General features: G+C 39.5%; 1 protein-coding gene across 1 annotated transcript in view; it reads left to right on the top strand.

The window, feature by feature from the left end:
• The window catches only part of tex11 (testis expressed 11), a 330,058-nt gene extending 321,578 nt beyond the window's left edge, over positions 1 to 8,480 (top strand). Inside the window, exons 26-28 of the mRNA XM_059651258.1 lie at positions 2,465 to 2,648; positions 4,523 to 4,695; positions 8,370 to 8,480. Of these exons, the coding sequence (XP_059507241.1) occupies positions 2,465 to 2,648; positions 4,523 to 4,695; positions 8,370 to 8,480 (468 nt within the window). The remainder of the gene's footprint in view (positions 1 to 2,464; positions 2,649 to 4,522; positions 4,696 to 8,369) is intronic.
• The last annotated feature ends 3,984 nt before the right edge of the window (positions 8,481 to 12,464 follow it).

Genomic DNA, 12,464 nt, shown 5'->3' with positions numbered 1-12,464 from the left:
GAGTCCCTTAGTCCCTGTGTGTCATGTAACAACTAAGACAAACACAGGAAATCATTGTTGAGTCAAATCATGACAGACCACCCGATTGCCTTAAAGATCAATTGTCCATTGTCTGTAGTGAATTAAAAACTATCAGACCCTGACAAAGGCACAAAAGGAAATAGAACACCTTAAATCAGGCAGAGGGCCATATCCTGCACACCTCTACTTTATAATCATTCCCCAAGCAAACCCAATACCCCGTTAGTCCCTGTCTCAGATTCTGACCCCAGAGAGGAAGAAGGACATGAGTCCCTATCCCAGATGTGACTGGTTGGATATGAGCAGAGTAACACCATAAGGAAACTGATATAGATGCACATGGCAAACTGACAGACAGAACCTGATATGATTTTAGGAAATGGGTTCTCATGAACTTCCTGGCCCCAAATTGGTTGAACAGTGGTCCAAAATAACCTCAAAGTCCTTGATTATATTGAGCATGTGATACTGTAGTACTTTGTATCAGGTACAATCTGGTATAAAAAAATCCACATCTACTGCGTGTAAGAAATGGGGCTAAAAGAGAAGGAGGGAGAGAGAGAGTTCCACTTCGAACTTAAGCCCAGAACCCTGTAACATGCAAGGTCTCCAAATGAAGACAACCGAAAACCAATTTATAGTTTCTCTGTGTCTCGCTCCAGTTTGCATTACAAGAAGAATCTCAATAGGGTTTAATTCCCACAATGACTGAGGTTGCCATGAAGGATCCTGCTTCTCCACCCCCACCCTCTCCTTAGGCATGGTGGCCCTCAGAATAAACCACCACCAGCCATCTCTGTCTCTATTGAGAGAGCAAGACTGTGGAAATTCTATTTTACTTGCAGTACTAATGAATTTGTAATTTCTCCTTAAGCTGTAAACATGACGTCTGACATAAGAACAGTCAGGTGATTTTGACTGCTATATGTTCATTATTGGAGTATTTTTGGAATATGGATTAAAAGTGAGAAAAATAGACAGTGCTTAAATGGGCACATTACAGAGAGATGTGCAAAGCAAATGAAGCTAACTAATGCTCATGAGACAGTGCTAGCTTTGGAGAAGCAAAGTCCACACAAATTGGCACTGTTTGTTAAGCGTTCAGGAGAGCTCAGTGTAGGTACAGCCCTCTGATTAATCAGATTGCAATTTAACACAGACTCTGAGGGCAATGAAACAGACAAGTAAGGAATCTACCCCATGAAGTTAGCTACATTGTTTTTTCTCTTTTCCCATGTTCTGTAAAACTGTTGTTTTAAATTTTCTGTCAAAAGAGCAGAAGAGCTATGTTTGGTGACATTGAAAGAAATAATAGTATAACCCAAATACAACCCAGAAAGACATCAGGTCCAATAAAACAACCAGTGAATTACAGATTGATCATGGCAGTGCAAATAACATTAAGGCATCATCAAAGAATTGAAAGGAATATGAAATAACTTATCTAGTTTTGTGATTTTGGACTGGTAATGCAGTAATTGATTTTCCTGACATTTTTCTTCCAACCCATTTATGACATTTGTGTTTTGTCTGTTTTTCTTTGTATTTGTTTTTGTGTGTATGTGTTGGAGTATTAAAAGAGAGAAAGCTTAAGCAATGTGAATTAGAAATTCTGTTCTTTTACTGTTCTTGTCAAAGTTAAGAGTATTATAAAAAGTAGTTATACTTTTATTGTGACTGAAGGAACTTGGTGTGGTTTGCTTTTATCAAGGGTAGCAGTCAGAGGCAGATTGGAGCTTTTGATGACTCAAAAAATCGTAACATTTATGTAGTCAAACAGAAAATTTGTCGCAACCCCAGGAATAGTGGGAATTGAGTTCAAACACCTATCCCAAGTATGGTGTTATATAATCCATTATCCTTTGGGTAGAGAATTCCAAAGATTCACAACCCTTTGAATGAAGAAATTTCTACACATTTCAGTCCTGTATGATTGACTCCTTATGCTGTGACTGTTTGTGTTCTGGATTCTCTAGTCAGGGAAGGCAATCTGTGAGTATCTATCCTGTCCTTATGTTCTTTTCAATGAGAACCTACTTCCAAATAGGCATGTATTGACCTCCAATCATAATTGGATAACATATATCATGTGTATTACAGTGATTTAAGAAGATCACTCACCACTAGACTCCTTTCCGAAATTAAGAATAGAGCAAAGGCCCTTTCTACCCGACTTTTAAGTATTGAGTAAAAACCAAAAGAACTGCAGATGCCGTGAATCGGGAAGACAGACAGAAGTTGCTGGAAAAGCTCAGCAGGTCTGGCAGCATCTGAATAAAAAATCAGAGTTAATGTTTTGGGTCTAGTGACTCTCTTCCTCAGAGTTCTGAAAAGGGTCACCAGACCAAAAGCGTTAACTTCGTTGTAAGTGTTGAGGATTGTTATGTCAAAGTGAGAACATTCTGCCTTACTCTCTCTTAAACTTTTGCTTTTCTGTGTGTAGCAAGAGGAATACCCAGAGACGGAAATGCTTTGGCTGATGACTCGAGCTTGGAACACTGGGGCTTCCTTATATAGTTTGGGTAAATATGCTGAGGCAGAGAAATGGTGTGGGCTTGGAATGCGCTTCCTCAAATATCTGGGATCTCTCCAGGCCAGCTATGAAAGTCAGGTAAGACCCATTCACAGTAAGAATTACTCATTTATAGAAAAAGTATAAAATTAATTGCCTAATTAGTTATTAGCTTTCATATATAAAATATTGCATTCATTTATTGCCCTTAATGCATAAAAAAATTACAAGGCACTTCCATCTACAAGTGAAAAAGAAATTGATGCAAGTTAAAGAGTGAGATAATAGCAGGATTGATGAAAGCCTTGGTCATGATTATGAGTAAACTCATAATGGGGAACAGGGAGGTGGAACAGCAAAGAGGTTTAATGGGGAAGTGCGAGTATGAGAACAGCAGACTAAAGGCATGGTTGTCAGTAGCCACAAGCAAGGTAGTTTTAATTATCCATTACTGATTGTCTTGAACACATTGGGCTGGATTTTTATGAAGTGCAGGTCAGGAAATTTTCTTACTTGGCATGTTCTAGGCAACCGTAGGCACTGGTTAAGTGACCTAGTTAGAAGGCTTGAGTTAATTCTCTAGGCTTTATCCTAGTTGTTTGAAAGGCTGCTCGGTGTTCTGACCTCATTCATATGCTCACCTTATGGAGTAGACCAAGCCCCCTCAAAATATTTTAAGAAGATAGCCTAGACTGCAATTTTTTTCTGATTTTCAAAGGCATTTGTAAGACATTGCATTGTGGATGCAGTTCAGTTGGTCAAACTACGAGGCTTGAAGCAAAACACACTTTATTCTTACATTCCTGTTAAAATACAGACAAAATAAGAATTGTTTTTGAAAAAATGCTTGACTATAACTCTAATCACAGTGTTTAACAGGATGGCATATATGTTAACTACCACAGATTAGCTGTTCCAAGATAATAAACTCCCAAAAATACATCATTGGCAAGGGCAAATTCAGTTAAATAGGTTGACTCACATGCAGTGTTTCTCCTGTCCAGAAGGAAAGAGCATCAAGAGAAAACTGAGCGAGAGAGAGAATTCAAGCATTTTGCTGTAGCAGGGAGAGATGTATAGCAGCTTCCAAACCCCAACAGCTACTGAAAGTTAAACTAAAATCCTGGCTCCGTGGGAGATTGACCCCACCCATTCATGCTGCCTCTAATCTTCCAATTTCAAAAAATAACCAAGGTCTCCCTAGCTGTTAACTTCATTGGCTTGGAACAGACCGCTCCTTATCTCTGTCTCAACCTCTTCTTCAAAAGCACAGGACAAAATACACCCCTTAAAACGTTTGTGTTGTCACAGCCCCCATGTCAAGTCTCACTAGCGACTGACACAATATTTGCCCTCAGCATACATTACAAGCCAAATGAAGAAGTATACATATTGAAATGTCGGCACTCCTGTCACTAATGCATACTTGCCAGTGGAAAAATAAATGCCATTCATGACCCCCATGCGAACCTTTTAAATCATGTGTTCAATCTCTTAAAATAAACTTGCATTGAGACTCACATAAAAGACAGCTAATACTTTAATATGCCATTTACACTCTCAATCAAACTGAACTCCAAACCTCTTACTGTGGTATTTGTAGCTTTTGAAATTCAACCATTTATTCATAATGACATGAAGCTATCATTTGGGAAATATCATGCCTGCTCCACCATTCAACATAAATCATCAAACCCAGTCCCTGATTCCCGTTTTCTCCCCATATGCTTTGATCTCTTCAGAGCTAAGAATTACATCAATCACCTTTTCGGAAAACATTCACTATCTTGGTCTTCGCTTTCCTGTGAATCCTCATGGCATATTACATATCCTTGGACTGAGATCCTGGTTCTGGGCCTCATGTTCATCAGGGACTTTTTCCTATGTTTACCTTGTCTGGTCCTGTTCAAATTTAATAAGTTTTTTTTTAATATTCCTTTGTGGGTCATGGGCATTGCTGACTGACCAGCATGTATTGACAATCCCTAGTGACCCTTGAGAAGTTGGTGAGCTGCCTTCTTGAACGGCAGCTCGCATGCTCTTGGTTAGACCTACAATGCCCTGAGGAAGAGAACCCCCAGGATTTTGACCCAGTGGCAGCGAAGGAACGGCAGTTATATTTTCAAATCATGATGGTGGGCAGCTTGTTGGGGAACTTGCAGGTAATAGTGTTCTGATGTATCAACTGGCCTTGTATTTTGAGATGGAAGTGGTCGAGGGTTTGGAAAGTGCTGTCTGAGGATCTTTGGTGATATTCTGCATTGTATCTTGTAGTTGGTGCGCACTGCTGCTTCTGAGTGTCAGTGGTGGAGGCATGGATATACTGCCATTCGAGTAGGCTGTTTTGTTGTGGATGGTGCCAAGTTTCTTGAGTGTTGTTGGAGCTGGACCCATCCAGGCAAGTGGGTAGTATTCCATCACACTCCTGACTTGTGCCTTGTAGACAGTGGACAGTTTCCGGGGGATCAAAGGTGACTTAATTGCTGAAGCATTCCTAGCTTCTGACCTGCTTTTCCAGCTACCGCGTTTGTGTGGTAAGTTGAGATGAGTCAATGTTAATTTCAGGGATGTTGATAATGGAGGATTCATTGATGGTAACATCATTGAATGTCAAGGGGTGGTGATTTTTTTTTATTGGAGGTGGTCCTTATGTGGCATCTTAGTGGCACCGATGTTACTTGCCACTTGTCATTACTGCTTGGATATTGTCAGGTCTTGCAGCATTTGGACATAGGCTGCTTCAGTATCTAAGAAGTCAGGACTGGAGCTGAAAGTTATGCAATCATTGGCAAGCACCCCACTTTTGCTAGGGCTCCTTGATTACTCGGCCGAATGTGGTCTTAGTGTAAAGGGCTCTCACTGTCTCCAGACCTCCTGGAATTCAGCTGTTTTGTCCATGTTTAAACCAAATGAGGTCAGGACCTGAGTGGCTCTGGCAGAACCCAAACTGGGCATCACTGAGCAGGTTTCTATGTGATCTCACCTCAGTTTTCTAAATGTCAGTGAATGTAGTCAACTGTCTAGTTTCACTTCAGATATCAGTCCTGCTATACCAGAACAAATTGTGGTAAACCTTTGTTACACTCCATCCATAGATAAGGAGACCAAAATTGTATACAGTTCTCTAGGCATGACCAATACTCTGTACAATTGTAGCAAGACAAGCCTGCACTTGTACTTGAGTCCCCTTGCTATGAAGGCCAGCATGAGATCATGTTGCAGCTGTACAAAACTCTGGTGCGGCCACACTTGGAGTATTGTGTACAGTTTTGGTGGCCGCATTATAGGAAGGACGCGGAAGCATTGGAAAGGGTGCAGAGGAGATTTACCAGGATCTTGCCTGTTATGGAGGGAAGGCCTTACGAGGAAAGGCTGAGGGACTTGAGGCTGTTTTTGTTAGAGAGAAGACCGTTAAGAGGCAACCTAATAGAGACATACAAGATGATCAGAGGATTAAATAGGGCAGACAGTGAGAGTCTTTTTCCTCGGATGGTGATGGCTAGTACGAGGGGACATAGTTTTAAATTGAGAGGTAATAAATATAGGACAGATGTCAGAGGTTCTTTACTCAGACAATAGTAAGGGCATGGAATGCCCTGCCTGCAACAGTAGTAGACTCGCCAAGTTTAAGGGCATTTAAATAGTCATTGGATAAATACGTAGATGATAATGGAATAGTGTAGGTTAGATGGGCTTCAGATTGGTTTCACAGGTCGGCTCAACACCGAGGGCCGAAGGGCCTGTACTGCGCTGTAATGTTCTATGTTCTACATTTCACCTTTCCCATCTGTGCCATTCTGATAATAATCTGTCTTCCGGTTTATATGAGCTAAGCAGATAACCTTTAATTAACTGACATTATTCTTCATCCGTCGTACATTGTCCCTACTCACTCAATTTGTACAAACAACAGAAAAGCATCTCTGAATCTTCCTCTCAGTTCTCCCACCCAGCTGTATTGAAAGTGAACAATGTATGGTAATGACTTTACTGTAACTGGATCAGATTAACTGTCAAACCAAAGCATTCTGGTCGACGCTTTTGTTTTAAAACATTACTGACAGCTTTAAGTATTAACCTTGAAGTTATATTTTTTCAAGTGTATTGAATAAGGAATTTTGAGAGCTTTAGATCAGGACATTTTAACAGACCTAATTTGCCTTTTGAGAGTATTTATTGCCTGTTCCATAAATTTGACCAGCATGAGTTAAGGCCTTTGAACCCATCCAAAAGGGTGTAAACACAATACTAATGTTCAAGCAAACTTGCTGAGTTTGGATTTCCTCATTTGTGTGGATTATTTCCTGAACTCTTTCCCTTCCCGGCAAGCATCATATTTTTAGAAAATAGGCCAGGAATTCAACATCTGGGCCCCACATTGATATTTGAAGGTCTGCAAATTCCTCCTAACTCTGAACATCTGGTTCATCGAGTCAACCATCTAGTATGAGATTGGAATTACAGTTTCAATCCAGATCTGGTTGGGGTAGGTGATACCTTCTTGTTTCCCACAATTGAAGCGATATCTTTCACTTTGACCATTTTTCTTTTGTGTAAATTTGTACACTCAATTTTTTGTACCACTTGTTTAGTATCTTAATCATTAGGTAACCTAATGGAAAAAGTAAGTCAGAATGTGTTATGGCTTTAGTTCACCCAGCTATTTCCAGCTTCCATGAAATAACAGTTAGCATTCCAAGATGGCTATGTGTCATTCAGCAGTGCCATCATCACAGCAATTATAAAAACATTAATTATCAGAGCTTGTGGCCTTAAAAGCAATTTCTCTGGATGTATTTCATTTCTAAAACTGACTGCTTAAATACTTAGCAAGATGGTAGTACCTTGATCAAAATTGAAAAACTCTATTTTGTTAAAATGTGTGTATGTTTTAAAGTATTAGTCATTAGGAATATAAAGTAAGGATAAAAATATCATGCATTTCTTTATAGTCAAATGTAGCTGGTGTAAGTGATAGGAGGAACTGCTGATGCTGGAGAATCTGAGGTAACAAGGCATAGAGCTGGATGAACACAACAGGCCAAGGCAGCATCAGAGGAACAGGAAAGCTGATGTTTCAGGTTTGGACCCAAAACGTCAGCTTTCCTGCTCCTCTGCTGCTGCTGCTTGGCCTGCTGTGTTCATCCAGCCCTATACCTTGTTATCTATAGCTGGTGGAAAGTGTTTTCATGGCCTAGGTTTTTTATGTAAGTGAGCCATTTTCTTTCCTTACTCATTCAAATGTTACCCCGTGTAAAGATCTTCTTTTAAGAAATGGACATATATACATGAAGCTACAAACACAGGAGCAGCTGACCAGCTAATTACAGCAAGAGTTATGAATCTCATTTCATGATGACAGCACTACAGATAAATGTTCCAATGATAAATGGTTGACTTAGCCTTGCATGACACATCTTATTCATCATTCACATTTGCGGTTTTAGAAGTGAAGCGGCCACAGTAATTGGGCGTTCCACACAGTTACCTGTTGTGAAGAGCTGCAATTAGAAAGTTATACTACTTCCTTGTAAGCAAGGGATAGAAAGTGTAAAGATAATCTGATTGTCTTTCCTGTCCTCTGCCCAATCTTTCCATGGTGTGAAGGTGCAGGTGTTGGACTGGGGTGGACAAAGTCAGAAATCACAACACCAGGTTATAGATCAACGGCTTTATTTGAAAACACAAGCTTTCGAAGCCTCAGTCCTCCTTCAGGTGTTAGTGGAGTCAAATTGGACTCTCCGGAGGGTCATTGCCCAGGATTTGACAGGTATTCTGAAGCCATCAGAGAATGAGTGAATGCCAGATTTTTGTCAACTGTGCTCATGTAACCCAGGCACAATGCAATGCCATCCGTGCTCTCAAGACCAATCGCAGCATTGTCATCAACCCAACAGACAAAGGGGGGACCATTGTAATACAGAATAGGAGATGTACCAACAGCTGAACAACCAGGAACACTACAGACGACTACCTGCCGATCCAACCAAAGAAACACCCGTCAACTGAACAGACTGGTCAAGACTTTTGATCCAGTCCTTCAGAGCATCCTGTGAACTCTCATCCTATGTACTTCCCATCTAGGAGAGTTCTACTGCCTTCCAAAGATGTACACAGCCAACACACCTGGATGCCACACTGTATCAGGCAATGGGACCCTATATGAGAACCTCTCTGGCCATGTTGAGGGTATCTTAAAACCCATTATACAGGGAACCCCCAGCTTCTGTTGCGACACTGCAGATTTCTTGCAGAAACACAGCATCTACAGACCAGTCAAACCAAGAACATTCCTTGTCACAATAAATGTTTCAGCAGTCTACACTAGCATCCCCCGCGACGACAGCATCACCACAATAGCCTTAGTACTGAATACAACTTTTCCAGTGTGACATTTTAAAATTGATTGCAAGCGAGCATTGGAAAGCCGTTCTTGCAGAAGCAGTAGTGGGATCCTAATGCACTTAGACAATAACGACAGGATTTCATGCAAAGGAAATAGTGTTTGAGAATTACTTTGAAGTTTTTATCAAGAGAGTGGGTAATGGGGAAAAGTGTATTTGGATTTCAAAAAGACCTTCAATAGGTACGTACATAGAAAGTTACTCAAGCTTGCAATTCATGCTGTTGGTGATGACCTCTTCACGTGAATAGGCTAACTAACTGGAACCAGAGAGTTGGGATCGTAAATGGATCATTTTTCAAGTTTATAGTCTGTATTGAGGTGAAATTAATGGTGGTACTTCAATTATTTGTGATCTGTATTATTGACATGGATGAAGAGACTGACTGCGCTGCAGCCAAATTTGCTGTTACTCCAGAGATGGATAGGAGAACATGTTGTGAGGACAATACAAAGTAACTGGAACAATATTAAGTTAGGCAAATAAGTGGGCAAACTACCGGAAATTGGTGTATCAAATGGGAAGATGTTAGGTTGTCCTCATAAGCAGGAGGAATAGAAATACAAATACTATTTAAATGGAGACAGTACTGCACTCTGCACGCTACGAGATAGTGTGTTCTTGGACATAATTCCCAAAAGATTTCATATTTAAGTACAGTCAGCATTCAGTAGGCAGATAGAATGTTGGCTTTTATGGCAGTTTGGAGTAGAAATGAAGGGACATCTTGCTACAACTGAACAGGGGATTAGTCGATGCTACACCTAGATAGTATGTACAGTTTTGGTTTCCCAAGAAGAAAAGATATACTTGAATTGGAAGCAATTGCAAGAAAGTTTTCTAACTGATTTCTGTGGTATAGGGTTGACATTCGAAAGAAGTTGAGTAGTTTGGGCCTTTACTCGTTAGACTTTTGAAGAATGAAAGTTGATCATGTTGACATTATTTAAGCTTCTGAGGAGGTGTGACTGAGTAAATGCTGAAAGGATATTACCTCTCATGGGAAAAATCTAGAATCTGGGGATACATTTTGAAAGTTAAGGATTCCCCATCTAAAACAAAAATGAAGAATTTGTTCCCTCAGAGTTGTTAGCCTTTGACGTTCTCATTCAGAGAGTGGTAGAAGGTTGGGCCATTGAATATCTGATCTACAAGCGTTTAAGGATTATGAGGGGCAGGCAAGGAGGTGACATTAAGGCCACAATCCGATTAGGCATCATTTTCTTGATTGTTAGTGCAGACTTGAGCGGTCAGATATCCTATTCTTGTGCTTATGATCTTACAGTCTTATGGGTGCCAGCCTGTATGTTAGGCTTTGATTTGCATGTGCACAACTCTAGTGGGAAACACTACCGAGGGGATTTTTAAAGCCCAATCATTAGCCCAAGTGTATTCTTGGCAATAAATTATAATTTTGATCTTCAAAGTTTGATATTGTCTTGTATCTTGATTCTGGGTAACAAGCTGAAGATGTCACTTGTCTCCTTCTTAAACTAATCATTTCTTTGAGTATTTACGACATGATATTTGAACCTTGATTTTTTTTTCGGTAATCTATTTTTGTGAAAAAACTAAACTAACTTCTTCACTAACATATTTAAAGTAATTTTACCTAAACCCAGTGATTAAGGGAGTCTTGTGGAAATATTCATCATCATTAAAAAATGCTGATTCCCATTGTTGGTTTTAGATGGTGATCCTGAACAATCAACTAAAGTTCTGATAAATGGTTCTTCAAAAGCTGGAATCAGAATTAAAGATGCAGGTGTAATAATGGTTGGGATTTCTTCCTTATCTGTCATGTGCAATATGTTTGGCAAAATGTGTCTGCATCTTTATGTAATCTTGACCAATAAAAACATTAATACTTTAATCTGTGTTTTCCACATATCCAAATGACATGCCATTGTAATTTGATTCAGATGCTCACATGAGATATCTGCCTAATAAAAACTGAAAGAAATGCAGATGCTGTAAATCAGGAACAAAGACAAAGTTGCTGGAAAAGCTCTGCAGGTTTGGCAGCATCTGTGACCCTTCCTCAGAACCTGAAACATTAACTCTGACTTTTTCTTCACAGATGCTGCCAGACCTCCTGAGCTTTTCTAGCAGCTTTGTTTTTGATCCTGAAACTACTGCCTGATGGACCACTGCCCATTCCTCATTGACTGATATTTGAGATGGTTTCCAGTGGTTTCCATTTTCTTTGTCTTTCAAGTAATAAAAGTTAGGTATTAATTCTGTCACAACTTCTGAGTAGGCACTTTAGTATAACTCTTTCAATTCAGGATCTGCTTGTTGCATTTCTATTAAAGAAGATGGACTAAACATGCCAGCCTTGTTCGCTTTATCATCATTCTTTTAGGTTAAATTCTCAAAAGATTATATCTGATAGTTAAATTTACAATTCATCTGCCTCTTTCATAGACTCCTCTTCTTCCTGTCTATCTCTTTTGGCTTGAAATTTAATCACAATACAGTCTGGTTTTTCCTCGAACATTACAGGGTTTTTTTTTCTTCCTCACCCTTGGTCAGGATAGTATTTTTGAAACAGCAAGGTCACCACCCAAGATCAATTTCTCCTATAAGAATTTTTCACAACTCCAGCTCCAACTTCTCCATTTTCTACGTCACTGTTTACTCCCATTATACAGAGGTGGACTAGTTTTGTAGCTTTTCTGTTTACTTCAAATTAATGCTTTCTGTTCCATTAGCCCGTCTGGTAGCCAAAGAGTATCATCAGCCAGCATCATTGACTGACTTAATCCAATTTTCGTCAATTTCCTTGTGGATTTCCATTTGACCATCTCCCCACCTTTAACTGTCCATGTGAAATGCTTCTCTGATCTTTGATACTAGACACTCTGCTTCTATAAGTTTGTAGGAATTCTTCCATAATCATAATTTCAAACACCTTGTCAAAATTTTTCTAGCTTTAGTTATCACCACCACCAATTCTTGTCTTTATTCATTCATGCGATGAGGGCTCATTGGTTAGGCAGCATTTATTGCCCATCCCTAATTACCCAGATGGCAGTTCAGAGTCACCCACATTGCTGTGGGTCTGATATCACATGTAGGCCAGACCAGGTAAGGATGGCAGTTACCTTGCTTTAAGGACATTAGTGAATCAGATGCATTTTTCTGACCATTGACAATTGATTTATGGTCATCATTAGAATCTTAATTCTAAGTATTTTATTAAATTTAAATTCTACAGCACTTATTTTTACCTTAAATTCTGCAACTGTCTGATTTCTTATAGTCCTTAACTTTAATTGATAAACACAGGTGCAAGTTCATAGCATTGACTATTACTCATTTGATGCTTCACACTCTGCAGATTGTTCTTCTGAGAGAGTAAAATACACTGTCATAACTGTACCTGTCAAAAAGTTTTATAACGTGAAGATTCACATTTCATTTGGTCACTTCATCTATCTAGTTACCTTCTCAAATCAGTGAAATATCTTCTGTTCCATTCATAGTTTTAATTCTAAGCATGAAGCATAGGTTGCTAGGTATAC

Source organism: Stegostoma tigrinum, chromosome 15 (genome assembly GCF_030684315.1).
Source record: "Stegostoma tigrinum isolate sSteTig4 chromosome 15, sSteTig4.hap1, whole genome shotgun sequence".
NCBI classification, from domain to species: domain Eukaryota; kingdom Metazoa; phylum Chordata; class Chondrichthyes; order Orectolobiformes; family Stegostomatidae; genus Stegostoma; species Stegostoma tigrinum.
The sequence above is the reverse complement of the archived record's forward strand: the minus strand, read 5'-3'. Positions and strand labels throughout refer to the sequence as shown.